Here is a 25,243-nt window from a genome sequence, read left to right as displayed (position 1 = left end):
AATTAGTTAGATTATAATCAAATATCCACATGACAGGTTCCCTTTAAGGACACATGACATAGCTCTACGTCATGGGTCCGATCCCTAAACATGGCGCCCGCTCGCACGTGCAGCAGGTGCCTTAGCCGTGGGGTTTCTGCTATTTTCTGCCATAAGGCTGATCGCATACATCTTACCCTTCAGATGCCGGGGTCAAATGTGACCACGGCATATGCGCAGACCGGAACTGGAAGTCGTGTGCTTCTGGTCCAGTATCAGCTTTCCCCGGCTGAGATCGGGAAACCTGTTACCTTGCGCTAATTGACCAAACCCTCAAGCATGCTTCAGTCAATTAGATGTATATATCAATACAGGCCACTAGGTGGCAGCCTTGTATTGATACAGTGCAAATAAAGTCTTCAATGATGGCTATTTAGCCATCACTAAGTACTATGGGCAATTGAATGATTGCCAGTTATCACCCAAAGTTTTTACAAATATAAAAAAAAGTTCAAATCGCCCCATTTAAAAAAAAAATAAAAATAAACATCATGGGCATGGCCGCGTGCAAAAATGCCCATACTATTAAAATATAACAATATTAATGGCAAATGGCGTAGCAGGAAAAAAAAATAAAAACAGCCAATTCTAATGGTGCTATTAGAAAGTACAACTTGTCCCGCAAAAAATAAGCCCTCATAAGGCTATGTGAATGGAAAAATGTCACCCTTTTTTCATCTGTATTGAAAATCAGCTAAAATTTTGATTCAAATAAGAATGTATCATTTATATGCAGAATTCAGTACAGTACTCATAATGTGGTATACATTACAAATTTGAATCCCATATTTGGGACACTGTAGGATAGCTTTAAGCTGGCATTAAAGTGGTTATCCCATCATAAGTGCACTGAATAGGGCTTTTTATGTGCATTACATTTCCTGTCTGGCAGCTCCCCCTGCATGCCCTGCGTTTTTTAAATCCATGATGGCGTAGTGTGTTACTGACTGTAATCTTTGAGACTGTGGTCCCAGCTCTATTCAGGTAATTGACCATGTCCTCCGGTGTAGTTCTGGGCTGATTCTTGACCTTTCTCAGAATCCTCCTTACCTCATGAGGCGAGATCTTGCAGGGAGCCCCAAACCGAGGGGGGTGATCATCATAACTTGTGACAAAAAATAAAAACTTCCAAGAACTCACTATGCCCATCACGAAATACCTTGGGGTGTCTTCTTTCCAAAATGGGGTCACTTGTGGGAAAAGACAACTTTTCCCTTTTTTTATATTTTTTTTTTATACAAAGTTGTCATTTTGACAGAGATATTTCTCTCACCCAGCATGGGTATATGTAAAAAGACACCCCAAAACACATTGCCTGACTTCTCCGGAGTACGGCGATACCACATGTGTGACACTTTTTTGCAGCCTAGGTGGGCAAAGGGGCCCACATTCCAAAGAGCACCTTTAGGATTTCACAGGGCATTTTTTCAGATTTTGATTTCAAACTACTTCTCACGCATTAGGGCCCCTAAAATGCCAGGGCAGTATAACTACCCCACAAGTGACCCCATTTTGGAAAGAAGACACCCCAAGGTATTTTGTGATGGGCATAGTGAGTTCATGGAAGTTTTTATTTTTTGTCACAAGTTAGTGGAATATGAGACTTTGTAAGGGGGAAAAAAAAAGAAAATCATCATTTTCCGCTAACTTGTGACAAAAAATAAAAAGTTCTATGAACTCACTATGCCCATCAGCGAATACCTTAGGGTGTCTACTTTCCGAAATGGGGTCATTTGTGGGGTTTTTCTACTGTCTGGGCATTGTAGAACCTCAGGAAACATGACAGGTGCTCAGAAAGTCAGAGCTGCTTCAAAAAGCGGAAATTCACATTTTTGTACCATAGTTTGTAAACGCTATAACTTTTACCCAAACATTTTTTTTTTTATCAAAGACATGTAGAACAATAAATTTTGAGAAAAATGTATATAGATATGTAGTTTAAAAAAAAAATTACTACTGAAAGTGAAAAATGTCTTATTTTTTTTGCAAAAATTGTGGTAAATTTCGATTAACAACAAAAAATGTCAGCAGCAATGAAATACCACCAAATGAAAGCTCTATTAGTGAGAAGAAAAGGAGGTAAAATTAATTTGGGTGGTAAGTTGCAATAAACCATGAAAGTAGTGTAGTGCAGAATTGTAAAAAGTGGTCTGGTCATTAAGGGTGTTTAAGCTAGGGGAGCTGAGGTGGTTAAAGAAAAACTAATAGGTCTGTTATGGACAGAATTCTTGCTGAATGGTAGGTGATCAAATACTTATGCAATAATATGCTAATTAATTAAAAATAAATCATACAATGTAATTTTGTGGATTATTTTTTAGATTCTGTCTCTCATAGTTGAAGTGTATCTACAATAAAAATTATAGACCTCTTTATTCTTTGTATATGGGAAAACTTGCATAATCGCCAGTGTATCAAATACTTATTTTCCCCACTGTATATGTATACATACTATATGAATCTCTGGGACTATCTTGTATGTAGAGGAGGAAGGGGTTAACAAAAGCTAATTGCAAACATAGTGGGAGATGCAGGTGCTTGTCACCTCATCTCATTTGATGAGCTGCTGCCCACTCGCAGAAAGGGGAGACAGTCCTCCAGATAAGCGATGGCATAACCATTTTAAACACTTTTTTTGTAATTTTTCCATATACGTACATTTTCTTAGAATAGTAATGTTTTTTCTTCTCTCTGTCCCTCTTTGAATTATGAGCTAGTAAGTTATTATTTTGTCATGTAAATTACTTTTAGGGCGTGTTGTCTTCCACATTTCTGATTGGTTTCATCACCTTTTAATGGGAGGTCGAATCCTTTTGAAAAATACCCTTGAGACCTACACAGACCACTACTTGCAATGTAAACTTGAACATCTTTGTCAGGAACATCGGCTGGTTTCACTAATTACACGTCTTAGAGGTATGCGTACGTGAATCGTTTCTCTGCTTATGGCATTTAAGACAACCTGCAAATTGTTTTAAATTCTCTTTTGTAAATCTTTTTCTTTCTACAGCTGTTATGGCCTAATGTCCAGTGCTAGCCTCTTGCGTTTCATATGCATACAGTACAGACCAAAAGTTTGGACACACCTTCTCATTCAAAGAGTTTTCTTTATTTTCATGACTATGAAAATTGTAGATTCACACTGAAGGCATCAAAACTATGAATTTATACATGTGGAATTATATACATAACAAAAAAGTATGAAACAACTGAAAATATTTCATATTCTAGGTTCTTCAAAGTAGCCACCTTTTGCTTTGATTACTGCTTTGCACACTCTTGGCATTCTCTTGATGAGCTTCAAGAGGTAGTCACCTGAAATGGTCTTCCAACAGTCTTGAAGGAGTTCCCAGAGATGCTTAGCACTTGTTGGCCCTTTTGCCTTCACTCTGCGGTCCAGCTCACCCCAAACCATCTCGATTGGGTTCAGGTCCGGTGACTGTGGAGGCCAGGTCATCTGGCGCAGCACCCCATCACTCTCCTTCATGGTCAAATAGCCCTTACACAGCCTGGAGGTGTGTTTGGGGTCAATTTCCTAAGTAACATAGTAACATAGTACATAAGGCCGAAAAAAGACATTTGTCCATCCAGTTCGGCCTGTCATCCTGCAAGTTGATCCAGAGGAAGGCAAAAAAAACTGAGGTAGAAGCCAATTTTCCTCACTTTAGGGGAATAAAAAATTCCTTCCCGACTCCAGGCAATCAGAATAACTCCCTGGATCAACGATCCCTCTCTAGTAGCTATAGCCTGTAATATTATTACGCTCCAGAAATACATCCAGGCCCCTCTTGAATTCCTTTATTGTACTCCCCATCACCACCTCCTCAGGCAGAGAGTTCCATAGTCTCACTGCTCTTACCGTAAAGAATCCTCTTCTATGTTTGAAAAAAAAATGTTGGTCCTGTTGAAAAATAGATGATGGTCCTGTTGAAAAATAGATGATGGTCCTGTTGAAAAATAAATGGTGGTCCTGTTGAAAAATAAATGATGGTCCAACTAAACGCAAACTGGATGGAATAGCATGCCGCTGCAAGATGCTGTGGTAACCATACTGGTTCAGTATGCCTTAAATTTTTAATAAATCCCCAACAGTGTCACCAGCAAAGCACCCCCACACCATCACGCCTCCTCCTCCATGCTTCACGGTGGGAACCAGGCATGTAGAGTCCATCCGTTCACCCTTTCTGCGTCGCACAAAGACACGGTGGTTGGAACCAAAGATCTAAAATTTGAACTCATCAGACCAAAGCACAGATTTCCACTGGTCTAATGTCCATTCCTTGTGTTCTTTAGCCCAAACAAGTCTCTTCTGCTTGTTGCCTGTCCTTAGCAGTGGTTTCCTAGCAGATATTCTACCATGAAGGCCTGATTCACACAGTCTCCTCTTAACAGTTGTTCTAGAGATGTGTCTGCTGCTAGAACTCTGTGTGGCATTAACCTGGTCTCTAATCTGAGCTGCTGTTAACCTGCAATTTCTGAGGCTGGTGACTCGGATTAACTTATCCTCCGCAGCAGAGGTGACTCTTGGTCTTCCTTTCCTGGGGCGGTCCGCATGTGAGCCAGTTTCTTTGTAGCGCTTGATTGTTTTTGTGACTGCACTTGGGGACACTTTCAAAGTTTTCCCAATTTTTCAGACTAACTGACCTTCATTTCTTAAAGTAATGATGGCCACTCTTTTTTTCTTTACTTAGCTGCTTTTTTCTTGCCATAATACAAATTCTAACAGTCTATTCAGTAGGACTATCAGCTGTGTATCCACCTGACTTCTCCACAACGCAACTGATGGTCCCAACCCCATTTATGAGGCAAGAAATCCCACTTATTAAACCTGACAGGACACACCTGTGAGGTGAAAACCATTTCAGGTGACTACCTCTTGAAGCTCATCAAGAGAATGCCAAGAGTGTGTAAAGCAGTAATCAAAGCAAAAGGTGGCTACTTTTGAAGAACCTAGAATATGACATATTTTCAGTTGTTTCACACTTTTTTGTTAGGTATATAATTCCACATGTGTTAATTCATAGTTTTGATGCCTTCAGTGTGAATTTACAATTTTCATAGTCATGAAAATAAAGAAAACTCTTTGAATGAGAAGGTGTGTCCAAACTTTTGGTCTGTACTGTATGTGTTATTGCCTTGTCAGCTTCAATGTTCGTTTATTACAATATATGTATTTAACAGCTCTGTGAGATGCTTTAATTTTGCCCTGCAGTAACATTTCCATATTATAATCCCTTCCCCTCCATCCCTACCTATACCCCCTCCTCAACACTCTGGACAGTACAGGAAAGAAAACAAAAAACTTGTCTTTTTACTATCAACCCCTTTTTCCCTTCAAACATAATAATCATTTTCCCTTTTATTCCCTTTTATTCCCCTTCTCCCCCTTTTACACCAAAACCTTTTTATACTTAGAGATTATAAAGTTCTCCCAGGCCTTCCATAATACCTTTTTGTTTCTTTATTTTATTTTGTCTATTATACCACCACTTCTACATAGATCTATTCATATCAGATTCCATTTCTGAATTGTTGGAATCTCGGGGAGCATCCATCTTTCTTTTAGCCATAAGCAAGCGGGCATAGAAAAAACATTTATATATCATTTGTGGTTTTTATCCCTTCAACCTTTTGTGGTATATCTCCTAATAGGCATAACATGATACATTTTTCTAACTTACATTGATATATATCTCCTATAATCTCGGTTAAATTATCCCAGAATGGTGAGATCTTTGAGAACCACATATAGGTAATATCTGCTTCTAAAATTCCACATCTGGGACAGACCATAGGTGTAGTAGTATTCAATTTATCCAACCATCTAGGTGTGAGATAGAATCGATGGAGCATCATAAATTGGGTTACTCTACATGATAGATTTGAGTAAATTTTTAGTTTTTGCAAAGTCTATAAACATTTCCATATTTACTTGGTATATATAGGATCCAAAACACAGACTATAACTATTGCGTCTTTAATATATGAATTTTCTAGTAAATCTGTTAAAGAACCGTGGGGAAAAGGGAGGGTGAAATTCAGTACCAACCTTTAAAGGGATTCTGTCACCTCCCCTAAGCCAAAAAACGATTTTAAAGCAGCCATGAAGCACAGCTTACCTGGATTAGGCTGTGCTCTTTTATCTTGAAATCCGTCCAGCAGTTACTGCAAAAAACGACTTTGATTGATATGTAAATGTGTCCTGAAGGTGCCCAGAGGGGCGTTTTGTTCTTCTTAGAGAGCCCAGTACCGCCCCTCTTTCAGTGCCCAGCCCGCCTTCCTTGTACTTTCTAACCGCCGCCCCCAGCCTGCCACAGCCTCCCCTCCCTCTCCTCCCCCTCCCTCACGCCGAACGAACTCTCGCACAGGCGCAGTACCCACTGAGGGCTGCGCCTGTGCGATCATCAGGAGACTGAGGGCGGCAGCTTCATCTTCGTCACTGGGCATGCGCCGAGCCCAGTGACGTCCGATGTTCGCTCTTTCCCTCAGTCAGCCTGGTAGGAAGCGCAGAGGATTGCCGATCGGCTGCTGCACCCTGCGCTTTCTCCAGTCTGCCTGACACAGTGAAGACGGCCAGCGATTTCTTTCCCCACCCTCCCTTCAGGAAAGAAATAAGTATTTGTTGGGGCAAATTAGGTATTATTATATTAAGTAAAGCTGTATTGTATTTAGCCGATCGGCAGAGGGAGGAGAGGGGGAGGAGAGGGAGGAGAGGCTGTGGCAGGCTGGAGGCGGCGGTTAGACAGTACAAGGAAGGCGGGCTGGGCACTGAAAGAGGGGCGGTACTGGGCTCTCTAAGAAGAAAAAAACGCCCCTCTGGGCACCTTCAGGACACATTTACATATCAATCAAAGTCGTTTTTTGCAGTAACTGCTGGACGGATTTCAAGATAAAAGAGCACAGCCTAATCCAGGTAAGCTGTGCTTCATGGCTGCTTTAAAATCGTTTTTTGGCTTAGGGGAGGTGACAGAATCCCTTTAACTGTATGTCAAACTTCTAGTTGTGTTGGCTGAAAAGGACTTGACGCTAGTCCATGCTTCATTCATTTGTCACAGGCTAAATTCCCTCCATGTTTGTTCTTTCCACTCTTATAGACAGACATATACAGCTGTGTGACTATGCAACATGCATCTGCAATTTGAGTACAATTAACCTCTTAGCGATAAATGAACGTACGTGTATGTCATTGGTCGCTAGAGAATGTATGGCTCTGTGCACAGTGGAAGCCAGCTGTGTTACATAGCTAATAGCTGGGATTAGATAACTCTAATCCTGACCACTGAAACCATCGGATGTCATGGTCATTAGCAACTGTGGCATCTGAGTGTTTAATTGGGGTAGAAGAAATTGGAAGGACCGGTGGCTATGGGTAACCCCTCGAATCCGCTTATTTCTGGAATCCCGTTGTGAGCGCCAATTGTGATAGGTCGGTGGGCAGGTATGTGTTTGATATAAAGTGCCAAAAAACAACAATTGAAATAAACTTAAGTTCCAGCTTCTAAAAATCAAATTTCTTTATTCCAGCGGTTTAAATGTTTTCCATACACAGGACAGTAGTATACAATCTACGCGTTTCAGACTCACAAATTACAGTTTTTACTCATGACTAAGGACTGTAATGTGTGAGTCTGGAACGTGTAGATTGTATACTACTGTCCTGTGTATGGAAAATTTTAAAACGCTGCAATAAAGAAATTGGATTTTTAGACGCTGGACCTTCAGTTTTTTTCTTCATAATTCAAGTCAGCAGCTGATCCTGGCTGCGTCCGTGATTCTGGGAGTCGTTTTTTAGGTGAGCGCTGCTACCTTTGTATGCAAAAATCAACCATGTACTACAGTCGTGGCCAAAAGTTTTGAGAATTACATAAATATTGGAAATTGGAAAAGTTGCTGCTTAAGTTTTTATAATAGCAATTTGCATATACTCCAGAATGTTATGAAGAGTGATCAGATGAATTGCATAGTCCTTCTTTGCCATGAAAATTAACTTAATCTCAAAAAAAACTTTCCACTGCATTTCATTGCTGTCATTAAAGGATCTGCTGAGATCATTTCAGTAATCGTCTTGTTAACTCAGGTGAGAATGTTGACGAGCACAAGGCTGGAGATCATTATGTCAGGCTGATTGGGTTAAAATGGCAGACTTGACCTGTTAAAAGGAGGGTGATGCTTGAAATCATTGTTCTTTCATTGTTAACCATGGTGACCTGCAAAGAAACGCTTGCAGCCATCATTGCGTTGCATAAAAATGGCTTCACAGGCAAGGATATTGTGGCTACTAAGATTGCACCTCAATCAACAATTTATAGGATCATCAAGAACTTCAAGGAAAGAGGTTCAATTCTTGTTAAGAAGGCTTCAGGGCGTCCAAGAAAGTCCAGCAAGCGCCAGGATCGTCTCCTAAAGAGGATTCAGCTGCGGGATCGGAGTGCCACCAGTGCAGAGCTTGCTCAGGAATGGCAGCAGGCAGGTGAGAGCGCATCTGCACGCACAGTGAGGCGAAGACTTTTGGAAGATGGCCTGGTGTCAAGAAGGGCAGCAAAGAAGTCACTTCCCTCCCAAAAAAACATCAGGGACAGATTGATCTTCTGCAGAAAATAAGGTGAATGGACTGCTGAGGACTGGGGCAAAGTCATATTCTCCGATGAAGCCTCTTTCCGATTGTTTGGGGTATCAGGAAAAAGGCATGGTACCAAAACACCCTCCAACAAGAACTTCTTCCAACAATCCAACAACAGTTTGGTGAAGAACAATGCATTTTCCAGCACGATGGAGCACCGTGCCATAAGGCAAAAGTGATAACTAAGTGGCTCGGGGACCAAAATGTTGACATTTTGGGTCTATGACCTGGAAACTCCCCAGATCTTAATCCCATTGAGAACTTGTGGTCAATCCTCAAGAGGCGGGTGGACAAACAAAAACCCACTCATTCTGACAAACTCTAAGAAGTGATTTATGAAAGAATGGGTTGCTATCAGTCAGGAATTGGCCCAGAAGTTGATTGAGAGCATGCCCAGCCGAATTGCAGAGGTCCTGAAAAAGAAGGGCCAACACTGCAAATACTGACTCTTTGCATAAATGTCATGTAATTGTCAATAAAAGCCTTTGAAACGTATGAAGTGCGTGTAATTATTTAACTACATCACAGAAACAACTGAAACAAAGATCTAAAAGCAGTTTAGCAGCAAACATGGTGAAAACGAATATTTGTGTCATTCTCAAAACTTTTGGCCACGACTGTACACTGGCTCTCAGGTGCCTAAGAGACCGTTAGCTGTAGTATCATACAAGCCAATGTGTGGTCAATGGATAGAGCAAACAAGCAAAAACATAAGGGTAAAATACGTATAAAAAGATACCATGTATCATAAAAATACTAAATTATCGTATACTTCTTACTCACTACCCTGGTGGTAGTGGCAAAAGACCGCCAAACAAACACAAAAAAAACGCCAAAATACAAAAAGACCGCCAACCTGTTGTGGGCGGATCGTCTGTCAAGTTCCTCAGCCTGCCGGAAGCGAAAATGCCCCGCCGTGATGTTGCGTATGGTTGGAAGGCGATGCGTGTCAAGGTGGAACGCATCGCGATGTGTTGCGCATGCCCAGTAGTACTTGTATCCGAAGTTGAAACTGGAACGCAAGTTCTTATTCCGGTTCCTGCGATTCACCTGGTTATTCTGTCTTCGTTTCTTCTGTGTTTATCGGGGTCATGTTATTTAGGAGTCCTTAGTAGGCCATGTATAAGAGGCCATTTTATAAAAATAAAAAAGTCATTATAATGTCTGTTTGTTGTTCGGTATAAAATGATGAATAAAAAATCTAGATAATGGGGATTGGAATGTATTGAATCGATAGATTAAATAATAATACAAATCGTAATCGCTGTTCACTTTTTTGTTGCTCATATCTTTTGTGGTTTTTTTGGGGGGATATATGGGGTTGTCTATGCAGCTGTTAGTCATTGGATCTGAACATAGTAAAGTGGGGATGTGTTATAATCGCCAAAAGTAGAGAGATATGTAGTGGGATATATAATGAATTGAGGGTTTGTTTTAGAAGTGTAGCAATTAGTCTTGGGGTCCAAACTAATTGTAGACATATTCAATGGGATTGGGGTCTCATGTGGTGTCGGGTAGCTGTATTGGGCGACTTGAACTCTAACTGTATAGTTGGACAACATGACCCTGTTATTTCATGTGCTGGAAACAGGTAGATGAATAAATTAATATAGTTTTCGCACATATGTACATGCATATGTACATGGTTTTCCATTTATGGTAGGGCAACTGTTGAAATCTAAAAAGCTATTTGCGTCTACATTTTTGAAGTGTGTGCTAGTGGAGATAGTGTCTTTGCTGTTGAGATGGAGGTCTAGGAAAACTGCATTTTTTGGGTCGGATTCTAGTGTTAGATTTATGTTCCAATCATTTTTTTTTTGAGAGGGTCTATAAATGTTCTGAGGTCGTTGTTTCTCTGCCAAATGAAGATGATGTCATCAATATATCTTTTATAGAATTTAATGTTGGTGTTAAAAAAAAACACCAGAATTCAAGGAATTCCACACCCCATAGGGAAACTAACATTTCAGCAACCAATGCGCAAGCAAAAATATAATCTATTTGCTCCAATGCCCTAGTAATCTGTACTACGCAGGCGGCACCACCCAAACCCTTAGAGAACGGATGAATGAACACAGATCAAACATAAAAGGAAAAATTCTAACACTGTGTTTTACGCCATTTCTCCTTGGTACACGAGGGCAATCCTCTGGATCTGAAAGTAATCCCATTGAAACAATCCCCTTCCTTCCAACAACTTTGTCGGAAGGAAATGTTCTGGATATATCAGCTGAACACAATCACCCCGTTTGGTTTAAGCAAAACACTAGAACACGCCAACTATTAACCACCTACACTGCAGTTACAACAAAATCCCGATCTTAATAAGATGCCACTCCCACCAATACCCCTACCACTGCTCCCCTTTCCTTCCGCCGAAACCCCTCTACCCATCTATAGATTCTAGATAGACTTTTGCATGACCCAGCTATGTGTTTATCACGTGCAGATATGTATACATATAGGCATACAAAAATTTCAGACACATTTAAATAATATAGACACATTTTTTAAAATATTTTATATATTCTACGTATTTATATTCTACGTATTTTAGATACAATATCCTAAGGAAACCCTCCTATATGCATGTACATATGTGCTAAAACTATATTTATTTATTTATTTATTTATTTATTCATCTATCTATCTACCTGTTTATATATACCCAGCACATGAAATAACAGGGTCATGTTGTCCAACTATACAGTTAGAGTTCAAGTCGCCCAATACAGCTTTTTATTTATTATTATTTTTCTTTAATATATATCGATTCAATACATTCCAATCCCCATTATCTAGATATTTTTTTTTTTATTCCTCATTTTATACCAAACAACAAACAGACATTATAGTGACTTTTTTTTTTTTTTTTTTTTTTAAATAAAATGGCCTCTTATACATAGCCTACTAAGGACTCCTAAATAACATTACCCCGATAAACACAGAAGAAACTAAGACAGAATAACCAGGTGAATCACAGGAGCCGGAATAAGAACTTGCGTTCCAGTTTCAACCTCCGGACCGGCGCATAGGCCGGCTAGCCGCTCCGGATACAAGTACTACTGGGCATGCGCAAGACATCGGCTTCCAGCCATGCGCAACATCACGGTGGGGCATTTCCGCTTCCGGCAGGCCGAGGAACTTGACAGACGATCCGCCCACAACAGGTTGGCGGTCTTTTTTGTATTTTGGCGGTCTTTTGCTACTACCACCAGGGTATAAATACCCTGCTATTTCATACAATAAACCATTGCTCCTGAAGAAGGGACGTGCCTGTCACAAAACGCGTTAAGCCGGATATCTAGCCCAATAAAGACAAGTGAACAGAAGCACCCCTGTGTTTGGCTGCCTTCATCTTGTAAAATCCTAGAAGCGATCCAGGGGTGTTTGGTTTACAGGTGTATTGTACTTATCCTGGTAAACCACCCCCCTTGTGAAGTGAGTAAGAAGTATACGATACTTTAGTATTTTTATGATACATGGTATCTTTTTTATACGTATTTTACCCTTATGTTTCCGCTTGTTCGCTCTATCCATTGACCACACCTTGGCTTGTATAATACTACAGCTAACTGTCTCTTAGGCACCTGAGACCCAGTGTAGTACATTGTTGTTTTTTGGTACTTTATATCAAACACATACCTTCCCACCGACCTATTACGATTGGCGCTCACAATAGGTTTCCAGAAATAGGTGGATTTGAGGGGTTACCCATACCCACTGGTCCTCCCAATTTCTTCTACCCCAATTATCCTATACAAGCAAGACGCATTAGTCTGCTTGACAAACCCCAAGCAGCTTATCTACCTACTTTCTCCTCCACATTACTCCTCTAAACCCCTGGCGCCTCAAGTTTTTCAGATCAAATGGAGTCCTTTCCATCAGATCTGACTAACCCTCAAACCTTCTTTCTCCTTTTATTTCTGAGGGAGCTCCCTCTGTCTTCTGACGCAGTTGGAGGATGCCGATCAGTTGCTGTGGCAGCTGGGGACCTGCCATCTTACTGCTCCTATTATGCCTGCCTCTGGTAGGGTGTAATAGAATGCTAGTAAAATTGATATTCACAGCAAGACAGAAGTATTGCTGTGAAGGATATGGGACTAAGAAAAGAAGATTAAAAATGGTAAATAAGGTTTTTAAAATAATTTAAAAAAGAATCTACTATAAAAAAAAAGTATATTAATAATAATAATACTCCCCTATGCTGGCATTGTCATTTTGTTTTGGTCACCTCGCTTCCCAAAAAACTAATAAAATTATCAAATTATTGCCATACCCTAAGGCTACTTTCACACTAGTGTTTTCAATTCTGCTATTGAAATCAGTCATAGGATCTCAATCGCGGAAGGAAACGCTTTAGTTTTGTCCCCATTCATTGTCAATGGGGACAAACTGAACTGAACGAAACTGAATGCTTTCCATTTGGTTGCGTCCCAATCGCGGACATAATGTAAGTCAATGGGCACCGATCGATTTTCTCTGACACAATAGAAAACAGATCCCTCATGGCTATATAAGACATAATACAATCGGGTCCGTTCATGACGGATGCAGGCGGTTGCATTATTGTAACGGAAGTGGTTTTGCAGATCATGACGGATCCACAAAAACCCCTGTGTGAAAGTAGCCTAAAATGGTATCATTAAAAACTACAGCTTGCCTTGCAAACAATGAGCACTCTCACAACTCCATCAGCAGGAAAGTAAAAGTTATAGTTGTCAAAATATGGCAACACGAGCAATTTTTTTGCACATAAAATTGGTACCATTGTAATCACACTGACACCCACAATAAAGGTAACGTCATCTTTACTGCACCATGAATGCCATAAAAGCAAAACTCAATAAAGAAAGGCAAAATATTTTATTTTCATTTCTATCCCACAAATGATTTTTTACAATTGTTTAATACATGATAAACTGTCAAATGGTTCTTGCAGCCTTGTCAACATAAAAATAAAAAAGTTGACTATTTGAATTTGCTTTGTCTTTAAAGGTTACGCTAACACACTGCATATTTTTTTTCTATAGTTTTATTTAAAAGCTTTTAAGTACTGTTGGTGGTATGGATAGTAATGTGTCCTGGCTAAATGTATGCCAATAAACAGTTTGTCTGGTAAAATTTGTTCAGAAGGGGGCAGAATATCTGTCACTCCTGTGCCAACGCTTTCTGAGGGCTCTTTCACACCTGCGTTGTTCTGTTCCGGCATAGAGTTCCGTCGTCGGGGCTCTATGCCAGAAGAATCCTGATCAGGATTATCCCCATGCATTCTGAATGGAGAGAAATCCGTTCAGGATGCATCAGGATGTCTTCAGTTCCGGACCGGAAAGTTTTTTGGCCGGAGAAAATACTGCAGCATGCTGCGCTTTTTGCTCCGGCCAAAAATCCTGAACACTTGCCACAAGGCCGGATCTGGAATGAATGCCTATTGAAAGGCATTGATCCGGATCCGGCCTTAAGCTAAACGTCGTTTCGGCGCATTACCGGATCCGACGTTTAGCTTTTTCTGAATGGTTACCATGGCTGCCAGGACGCTAAAGTCCTGTTTTCCATGGTAAAGTGTAGTGGGGAGCGGGGGAGCAGCATACTTACCGTCCGTGCAGCTCCCGGGACGCTTCAGAGTGACGTCAGGGCGCCCCACACGCATGGATGACGTGATCGCTTGGCACGTCATCCATGCGCATGGGGCGCTCTGACGTCATTCTGGAGCGCCCCGGGAGCCGCACGGACGGTAAGTATACTGCTCCCCACTACTACTATGGCAACCAGGACTTTAATAGCGTCCTGGCTGCCATAGTAACACTGAACACATTTTGAAGACGGATCCGTCTTCAAATACTTTCAGTTCACTTGCGTTTTTCCGGATCCGGTGTGTAATTCCGGCAAATGGAGTACACGCCGGATCCGGACAACACAAGTGTGTAAGAGCCCTAAGTCCTTATTGAGGACTCCTTTCCTGTCCCCCTCAACAAAAAGGAAATGACTGCCAATCAACAGTTGCTCACATGACATATAGCTCATTGAATTTTTTTTTTATTGTACAGAGCATTACTGGTACTTGTCTTCTTTGTAGATGCTGTGTTTTGTGAAACCACTGAACCACGATCTACAGCGGCAAAGCAGAAACGGGCAAAACAGACCTTTGAGGAAATGATGGTGTACATTCCAGGTTTGTGACATTTACAACAACGTTTACCAAAAACAAAGTTAAGTACATGACGTTATGCATATCTATCAGTTGTATCCTTACCCGTTGCTGTAATTATCTCCTATACTCTGGAGCACTGCACCCTGTCCCCCTAAACACACGCACACCAGCAGTTAGATCTTTTTGTATAGGATTTCACACTGACAAATTTTAGCAGTGCTCCATGATCAAGCTCTGGACTATAAAAATGAAATGCAGTACTTTGTGGTTTGTGATTTTTCAGTGAGTGCAGGGTTCCTGAACAGTTTCAGACCATGCCATAAGCAGGTATAGGGTTAAATGGGCATCTGAAAAGTGGAGAAAGAGGAACTTCTATAAAGATTAGGTTAATGAATTTACAGTTAAAAGGAATGTCTCACTTCAGCTAATGGCATTTATCATTTAGAGAAAGTAAATACAAGGCACTTACTAATGTATTGTGATTGTCCATATTGCCTTCTTTGCTGGCTTGATTCATTTTTCCTTCACATTATACACAATCCAGCAGAGGTGGCTATGCTTGCAGACTATAGGAAAAAGCATCAGCCTATGTGCGCTTTTTTCTATAGTGTGCAAGCACAGCCACCACTGCTGGATTGTAGGGTGGTCGTAACCATGTGAAGGAAAAAAGAAACAAGCCAAAAAAGGAGGTAATATGGACAATAACTATACATTGAAGGTAAGTGGCTTGTATTGACTTTCTCTACATGATAAATACCATTGCTGAAGTGAGACTTTAGGAGTTCAATTACTTTGCATGGTAGACATTGGAAATTATAAGCCATGCTTTGATTGAATTTGCATGCAAAAAAGCATGAGTGCCTGGGAGAGGAGGGATAATCTTTGAAAAACAATAACGAAATCATCATTTCGAGGGAGGCACTATAGTCATAATGAACACATCTGACTACATGACTGAAGCAAACAGGCAACTGACAGACACACTACTATACAAAACTGCAATCAGACCCGACACAGGAGTACTCTGAAGAACTTAAAAAGATTACTGGCCTGCCTACTATACCATACAACTTGATACTGGAAACGCCAAGAACATGGGCATTTTACATGCTTCCCAAGATTCACAAACCTGGAAATCCAGGGAGACTGATAATTTCATGCGTTGGCACCTTCAGTGAGAACATTTCTGGATGGGGAAGGGGGGAAGGTGTCTTTAATGGAGATACAACCAGCTACCTCCAGGACACAACTGACCTACTGAATAAACTGTCTGCCCTACCAGAGGGAACTATCCTGGCTACGATGGATGTAGAATATATATATATATATATATATATATATATATATATATATATATATATATATATATATATATATATATATATAACATCCCACAACAGGAAGCATTAAACGCCTTCAAGGTTTTTATGAAAGCTAAAGGAATTGGCACCGACTCTTTGGTGGAACTTACAAAATTCATCCTGACCCATAATTACTTTTCATTTGGTGAAAGCATATACCTACAGAAGACTGGTGCGGCAGTGGGGAGCAAAATAGCACCACAATATGCACATCTGTTCATGGCCAAGCTTGAGAGTGACTTCCTGTCCTCCTGCCCCATCAAACCTTTGGCCTATTGCCATTACATTGATGACTTCATAATCATCTGGACTGGATCTGAACAACTAAAAACATTCCATAAACCCTTCAATCAGTTTCAGCCCAACATCAATTTTACTTTCAAATACACCTTTACGGAAATGAACGTTTTGGAAACCATCATCAAGATACAGTAGAATAAAATAGAAACAGCTCTTTACAGAAGACAACTGGCTGTACAACATACCTCAGATGTGACAGTTTCCACTCCAAACACATAAAAAAAACTCCACCATCTACAGTCAAGCCATCAGATACAACCGCATGGGTTCACACTCTGCAGACAGCTCAATGTCCTCTCCAACAAAAAACAGACCAAATGTAAGACCTGTCCATACATAATGGCCACTGACGAGGTGCCAGATCCCAGCTACATTCACCTGCACCACGTCAAATGTAATCTGTTTGATTGTATTTACCAAATGTCCTACTGGGGGTCTTTATGTCGGTGAAACTGGTCAAAAACTCAGAACAAGAATGAACGCTCATCGCCACACAATAAGAAATGAGTAAAGATTTGCCTGTACCTAAACACTTTTGCAGCCATGACCACAACATCACAGACATGAAAGTATTAATATTAAAAAGGAATTTCAAATCTCAGAGGGGCAGGAGAATCTGGGAATACAAGAATAACCTTTAGGGTACTTGGTACTTTCACACTTGCGGCAGAGTGATCCGGCAAGCAGTTCCGTCACCGGAACTGCCTGCCGGATCCGGCAATCTGCATGCAAACGGAAGGACGGATCCGGCATTGCGGTATTTTTAATGCCGGACCGGCACTAATACATTTCAATGTAAATTAATTCGGAATGCATGGGGATAAAACTGATCAGTTCTTTTCCAGTATAGAGCCCCTAGGACGGAACTCAGTGCCGGAAAAGAAAAACGCTAGTGTGAAAGTACCCTTAGTTCATGATGACCTTTGACACACTCGGATCAGGAATGAAAGTGTCTCATGGGTTTATGTCTTCCTAGATCCCAGCAGGGGGGGGGGGGGGGGGGTCGGACCTCTGCCGATTGGACATTGATGACCTATCCTGAGGATAGAAAAATGCAGACTGTATCGGCAGCATCTCACATCATCGTTTTATTCGGACTTCAAAGCAGAAATACAAATGGCAATGTTTCGGCTGATACACGGCCTTTGTCAAGCCTATTCACATTGTGTTACATAAATCAATTTATAATATAAAAAAAACACGTGCGCCACCCCCATCCAGACTATCTAATTGCAGGCAATGGCACAAATGGATAGGTCATCAGTATTAAAATACAGAAAAACCCATTTAAGGCTACTTTCCTCGCGTTTGGTGCGGATCCGTCTTGGATCTGCACAGATGGATCCACACCGATAATACAACCGCATGCATCCGTTCAGAACAGATCAGTTTGTATTATCGTTAACATTGCAAAAACGAATACGTCTTGAACACCATTGAAAGTCAATGGGGGGTGGATCCGTTTTGCATTGTGTCAGTGAAAACGGATCCGTCCCCATTGATCCGTTTGGCTCAGTTTTGTCAGATGGAACGGAGACAGAACTGATGCACTCTGAGCGAATCCTTTTCCATTCAGAATGCATTAGGGCAAAACTGATCCGTTTTGGACCACTTGTGAGAGCGCTGAACGGATCTCAGAAACGGAAACTAAAACGCCAGTGTGAAAGTAGCCTAATAAAGCTAACTGGATGATTGCCTTGATAACCGGTGCACAAAAACTGGACTAGCCATCACAAATTAGGACATTGATGAATAAGGTTTGGCACCTGCTTTCCTTATTAGAGATGGTCTTTGCACCATTTATTTTTATATTTGTTTAACCCCCTGCTCTCTTTTCTGCAGGAGTGTACAGCTCCTTCTCTATAACTCAGTAATATGGCGATGAATATAGATATATCGGTAAATCTTCTATATGATATTTTACAGCAATGAGATCGTTCGTTGTATGCAGATTAAAAACTTGTACGGAAACTTTTTTATGTGGACTTGGAAGTCAAGTTCATTGTTTTGGGGGCTATAGAGGAAGGGATCTGGCTGGGTGGTACTTGGGGAGTAGGGTCAAGCTATTAGTTTGCTTTGTTGTCATTAAACTTGTATTATGTCTTGTTATTTAGTACCTTTTCACTCATCACCATCTAATTCTTTATTCCATTTTTTTAAATAGATTTAATAAGCAAATGTATCGGGGAAGAAGCCAAGTTTGAAGGCATTCGATTATTATTTGATAGCTTACAGCATCCTGTCCTCAACAAGCAGGTAATTTTGGGTGTGTTTTCACATCCTAAAGTAATCGTACATGTATTTGCAGTCCTGCATAATCAGATTTTCACCCCCCATTTCTCCATATTAGTAGAGGTAGAAGTTAAATGAGGGTTAGAACAAAAAAAAAAAAGCAAACCTCTGAAAGATTGGAATGGGCAGTCGGTCAGTGCTGTAGTGTTCTTATTGGACTACTAATTTTTCTTGCTGTCCTGTTAGCAATTGGTAATCACAGAATGGATGAATAAAATAGTAATAGATGTTCACACTATCATTTGGAATATACTGGAATTTAATGTTGTCTTTTGTGTGTAATTACGTTTGCATTAACACCGAGTCTATCATTTCAGCTGTCTTATGTTCTACTAGATATTGTTCTGCTTGAGATATTCCCAGAGCTTGGAAAGGTACAATGTCTTTTTTATGTTTGTACCGTTATAAATCTAGTTATTTATTTTCATTGAAATAAACGGAGACTAAATAGCACACATGTATGCCAGTAGCAATCCAGGACAATGTTCTAGCACAACCGCTAAATGCAGTGGACCTGGCTTATAGAAAATTGCTGCTATTACACAAACAAACAAGAAAGTACTTGCCTTAATAAACCTCAAATAAGGTAGTGCAAGGAGACGGAATGGAAGCTTATATTAAATGTAGAAAAGGTCTCATCTGGAGCACGAGATGTCAGAGGTGAGTCAGGAACTAGATTCACCTGCGGATATTACATGATAACTTTATTCTCTCGGCCAGTACAATTACAGCAATATCAAATAGATATAGGGGGTCATTTACTATTCTGAAATACGCCTGAACTAGCCGAATTTCAGGCGCAGATGGCGGAGCAAATGTTAGTTTCGGAAGCTGTCTTACATTTAGCACTGGCGCTGCATGCGCCGAAGTTATGGAGAGGCCTGCGGTGGGCCTTTATTAAGACCGGCGTCTAAAACGCTTAATAAAAACCCATAGTTTTTTAATTTTTACAACTTTTGCACAGTAAAAACCTTTTACTGTTTTTCCTTTTTCATTGCACAGCAATGTGTGAGGGCTTGATTTTTGTGGGAAAATGTGTAGTTTTAGGGTACAAAACACTTTTTTTTTTATTACTTTTTTTTTTTTTTTTTTTTTTTTTTTTACACGGCATTCACCATGCAAGATAATTTACATGATAATTGCATAATGCAATGCGGAGATACCAAATGTGTGGATGAGTTTTTATTTTTGCAATTTTTCCATTGAAAATCATTTTGTAAATGGAAAGCCCCATAAGCAACTGGCAAGCAACATCAGGCATCGCCTCTGGCACAGCCTGACAGGCATACGCTGCAGGCATCCCTTGGGTCCTTTGTTAGGCTCCTGGCTACAATTTACAGACATTGGCCACCCAGTGATCTCATTTGCAGTGTGCGGCTGCCTGAGAGAGGAAGCTCCCTCACTCTAAACCTCTTAGATGCTGTGGTCGCTGTTGACTGAAGCAACGAAGGGATTCAACAGCTTGGATTGCCGCTTCTCCTGATCCATGCTGTTAGAGCAGGAGCCCAGCTATCATAAGAGAGCCGAGCTCCTGCTTTCCACTACACAGGAGACCCATGCAGGGCTTATTCTAAGACGCAGTCAAAAGGCTGTCAGTGGTCATTGAGGGGTTAAGTACAACCCGTTGTCTTTCTGTAACAGAGAGATAAAACACCTATATAGATAGGTGATCCAGGATAATCCTCATGATAATAGTAGATGTAGAATTCTGTCCAAATACCTCAAATCCACCCCTAAATTCATGCAGTGCCCAAATTTATACAGATCTAAAATCAGACTGCAGCTACCCCCGTAAACCCCACTCAAACCCTCCATCCCCTAATGCAGACAAAAAAAAACCTCTCCTCTTCTGCGTCCTTATGTCACACAGCATCAGGTCATGTGCACTTTCAGGACATAGAGCAGCGGCTGACGGTAGATGAAGAGGACTAGGTAGCGGTTAAGCGGTTAGCAATGCCAGCTCGTCTCTAGCGTGGCCATACTCGCTGCTCCCTGGGCCTCCTTTTCCTGTACTAATGAGCGCTTTCAGACTGGAAGTGACTAGATGGGCCAAATGGTTCTTATCTGCCGACACATTCTATATTTCTAAGTTATGTGCTAATTAGTTAATAGAACCTTCCCTTGAGGTATCGCAGGCCACGGAAATCTTCCTCAGGTACTGTCTTTGAGACCCCTAATCTATATTATGGTGTGGGGTTACAGCCCTGAAACATTTTATTATATGTTCTTTATTCAAAATGTATTACATTCAGGAAAAAATACAGTTTACACTATTGTACGCCATACAGTTCCATATTGTATAGTGCTCTCAAACTCTCATTGTAAAAAGAAGTGGAATACCCTTATTGCAGCTGTCACTTTTGCTACAGAGGGGAAAAAAGTCAATCTGACATCTACCAGTATCTGACAGTATTTTGGCATTAGCCAGACATGTTTGGCATGTATGTTGCAAGAATTTCTTGCATTCCTCAAATATATTGTGCACATAGTCTAAATCTTTGCCACTTCGTTGTACTATGGTTTTTGACACCCAAATGTAGTAATTGTACTGTAACTGTAACTAAAATCTATAGTGATTGCCTTTTAATTAGTCAAGCAGGTCAAGTGCAGAGATGCATGCAGCAAGGAATGATGATGCCTTGCAAAGTTTACCTTTGATGTTCAAGCAAGATATGTATGCCATACTTTATTATATCCTGTATTCACACATAGATATGTCTTGTTTTTATCTTAGCCTCAGAAGGAGCTGTCCTCTTTGCCTGCTTGGATGTGACAGAGACATGTGGAACTTCTTACACTTCCCTTTTGTTTTTTGGCTGGGAATCCAAAAACCTCAGCTTTTTCCTACCACTTGACCTAGACAAGCACAATGAGTTAATAAGTATTGAGGTCAGTCAAAACTCAGAAAATGTAACAAGCGCAGCTTGGCGGTTGAACTACCAGTGAAAGAAGTTTGATTCCCGCTTTTAAAATGAAACAAACTGTGAAAAATTAAGAAAACACTCCAATAATGTGTATCGCGAAAAAATACCACCACAATTCAGATTTCATAAAAGTCCGTAAAGGCTAAAACCCAGCTAAGGTAGAGATAGAAGCAGGCGATTGTCAGGAGGGAAGCGTTTCTTCCCGGCAATCGCCTGCTCGCTAACTGAGGAGACTGCTGCTATTACAGGCAGCGATCTCCTCCACAGTATGGGGACGAGCGATCACTAATGCCATCCCCATACTGAATCACTGTTTGCTGGCAGCAGATTGTGATTACAAGGCACGATCTGCCGCCGACAACGAGGATTTTAAAACCTGCTAAAAGATTCCGATTGCCTAATGAACGAGTGTTTGCTCGTTCATCGGGTAATCGGCAGCAGTATTACACTGCCAGATCATAGTTAACCAGTGTTTATACGAAAGCTCATTAGCGATGATCTGCACGGCTATCTTCAGATGTAATAGGGCCTTAAGTTGTCATGTGGTGTGTTGATGTGAATTGTTCCTGTACATTAGGTTGTAAATATTTGCACTGTATATTAACACTCCTCAAACGAATAAATCTTTTAACAAGTAATTTGTTTTGTCTGGCTATAATACTTGTTAAGTTTTCTCATAAAGACAAGCTCCTTTTAGACTGATGTCAGTGATCAACTGATCTCCCCCCCCATCAGTGTGTCATGCACAGATCCCCCCCCATCAGTGTGTCATGCACAGATCCCCCCCATCAGTGTGTCATGCACAGATCCCCCCCATCAGTGTGTCATGCACAGATCCCCCCCATCAGTGTGTCATGCACAGATCCCCCCCATCATTGTGTCATGCACAGATCCCCCCCCATCAGTGTGTCATCCACAGATCCACCCACCATCACAGGGTGTCGTCCACAGATCCACCCGCCATCACAGGGTGTCGTCCACAGATCCACCCGCCATCACAGGGTGTCGTCCACAGATCCACCCGCCATCACAGGGTGTCGTCCACAGATCCACCCGCCATCACAGGGTGTTGTCCACAGATCCATCCACCCCCCCATCACAGGGTGTCGTCCACAGACCACCATTAGTTCAAAACCTAGCAAAAGCACATTTTTTCTTTCTTATTTTCCTCCTCAAAAACCTAGGTGCGTCTTATCAGGTGCGTCTTATAAAGCAAAAAATACGGTATATAGTTTATCGGCCATCTTATTTCAGTCTACCATAATGTGGTTTACAGTATCTCTATCCTGGAATGCTTGCTTTGTGTATAACCTGACATGTTTCCTTCGGACAAGATAAGGAGACCAAATAGATTTATTCCCAGAAAATAGATAAGACATACCAACCTGTCTCCAGGCAATATTTATTGTGTGTTTTGATGGTTAAGGATGTAGCTCAGACAGTTCTGGGCACCTGGCCAGCATCTCATAGCTCTTTTGACCTGGCAAACTTAACTCAGATATACCACCACTGATTGATGAAAACCATCAGGCTTGTGTACAGATATGGGCTTGAGTTTTTTTTTTACTAGGTTATAAAAAGCAAGGTAATTCCAGAGATCGGGTTTAGAGGTCTCTCCTAAGGAGCGAGGGTGCCCTCCGCCTAGGACGATTATGTGAGACTCCTAGCCTGACTGAATAGGCTGAAGTGGTGGCCTGCTTGTGGAATATTTTACTACATAATCGGTGATGCATTTAGTTGTATTCAATATTGATTGTGATGCATTGTGTCCCTTAAGATGATGTTGGATTGCCTCTTATTATTGTAAAGTTTATCTGGTTTATCTAATCCTGAGTTGCTCAACCTGCGGCCCCAAGATGCCCCAATAGCTGTAGGCTGTCCAGGCATGCTGGGAGTTGTAGTTTTGCAACAGCTGGAGGGCCGCAGGTTGGGCATCCCTGATCTAATCCTTGGGGTGCATTCACACGACCATATGTATTTTGCGGTCTGCAAAACTCAGATCTGCCAAAAATACAGATGGTATCCGTGTTGCATCCTTTTTTGGCAGACCCATTGTAACAATACCTCTTGTACGCAAAACAGACAATAATAGGGAATGTTCTAGCTTTTTTGCGGGACTGAGCAACGGACATATACGGATGCAGTCAGCTCACAGTCCGGATAGTATTTGGAGCAAAAATACAGTCGTGGCAATTATCATTTACTATTATTATTTGAGTTATGTCCTTCTGGTTTTCTGGGATTACTTTGATTTTTAGCAGATATGCTCATGTAATTGCTTACTTTATATCATCTTCCTCATGATTATTTAATTTTTTTCTCAATCTGGACTCTCCTGACGTGTTTTTACCATGTAACCACATCACTCTGAATTGTTTCCATTCTGTAGGCAGCACTTCTTGTATCCTGCTGTATATAACCATTCCCATGATGCACTTCTCCTTTCTCAGACGCAGTCCTGGCACCTCCCCTAACACCCAGCTTGTTACATACACACTCCCCTATCACTGCCCCTGTTACTGCTTTGACACATCCATGGACATAACATCACAGGAAATAAGAAAGAGCTGCATGGTCATGTGACCACAGCCCAGAACAGAACATAGGAGCATTAAAGGTAAAAGAAGTACAATACCAAATTACAGCTACCTTTTATAAATGACAATTTCAAAGGATGTTGATGCAAACCAGAAAACCATTTTAACCACTTCACTTCCGCCCATAGGATATGGGTGGATGTTTATCTCTGAGTGGACGTTCTGGAACGTCCATTCAGAGATGGCAGCTGCATGCTAATCGTGCAGCTGCCGAGCGGGTGGCCTACTGTCAGTGACAGCAGGGCATCCCAGAGAGAAGGCAGGGACCGTTTCTAGGTGTCCCTGCCTTCTAGATCGCTGTATACTCAGCGCTCAACGAGCACTGTTTATACAGATCAGATCATGTGACCGTCGGGAGAGTGCACGAGCTGTCGGGTCTTCTATAGACCTCAGTCAGCCCAGCACTGAGGCTGTACAGCGTTGTATTCTGCTGTACAGCCTCTTTGGGGGGTGTCAGCCCGTTATAGGAGAAATCAATGGTGAAAAAAAGTGAAGGTAAATGTCCCCCAGAGGTCTTTTATGACCTTATGGGGGATGCAAAGTGTAAAATAAAACTATAAAGTGTTTTCCCTTTCATACTCCATGACGGCATACCATGAGAGATGACCCGCCTCCAACCAGGTAGGGACAGGAAGTATAAAATAGACCCTCCTCCAGCATCTCCTCAGTGTCTTCCTGTCCCTCCAGGTGGGAGATGGGTCAACACTCATGGCATTTGCTGTGGGTCCACCTCTGTGTAGGCAGGCAGAGGTGGGGGAAATCGAGGAATGCCTTTTTTGCACATGAGGGGGCAGGCAGCACCAACCTCCTATATTGGAGTTGTATTGGTGCTGGGAAGTGTAAGTATGTATCCTGCTCCTTACCTCCTTGCTTGCGCCGGCTTGGAGGGGCCATGTGCTGACCAGACACTTACTTAGTTCCTCCGGTCTCAGCAAGACGCTCCTCATCACAGCGCTTCC

General features: G+C 41.4%; 1 protein-coding gene across 5 annotated transcripts in view; it reads left to right on the top strand.

Moving 5' to 3' along the window:
* The window catches only part of SNX14 (sorting nexin 14), a 64,721-nt gene extending 42,396 nt beyond the window's left edge, over nt 1-22,325 (top strand). For 4 of the 5 annotated variants that reach the window (XM_044288669.1, XM_044288667.1, XM_044288668.1 and 1 more), the window contains 5 exons: nt 2,791-2,955; nt 14,736-14,831; nt 18,636-18,727; nt 19,081-19,137; nt 21,498-22,325. In XM_044288669.1, the coding sequence (XP_044144604.1) occupies nt 2,791-2,955; nt 14,736-14,831; nt 18,636-18,727; nt 19,081-19,137; nt 21,498-21,536 (449 nt within the window). In that variant the 3' untranslated portion in view covers nt 21,537-22,325. The remainder of the gene's footprint in view (nt 1-2,790; nt 2,956-14,735; nt 14,832-18,635; nt 18,728-19,080; nt 19,138-21,497) is intronic. The other variant, XM_044288670.1, reaches the window with a different exon arrangement.
* The last annotated feature ends 2,918 nt before the right edge of the window (nt 22,326-25,243 follow it).

This window comes from Bufo gargarizans, chromosome 4 (assembly GCF_014858855.1).
Source record: "Bufo gargarizans isolate SCDJY-AF-19 chromosome 4, ASM1485885v1, whole genome shotgun sequence".
NCBI lineage: Eukaryota > Metazoa > Chordata > Amphibia > Anura > Bufonidae > Bufo > Bufo gargarizans.
This window is presented reverse-complemented; position numbering and strand designations above follow the sequence as displayed.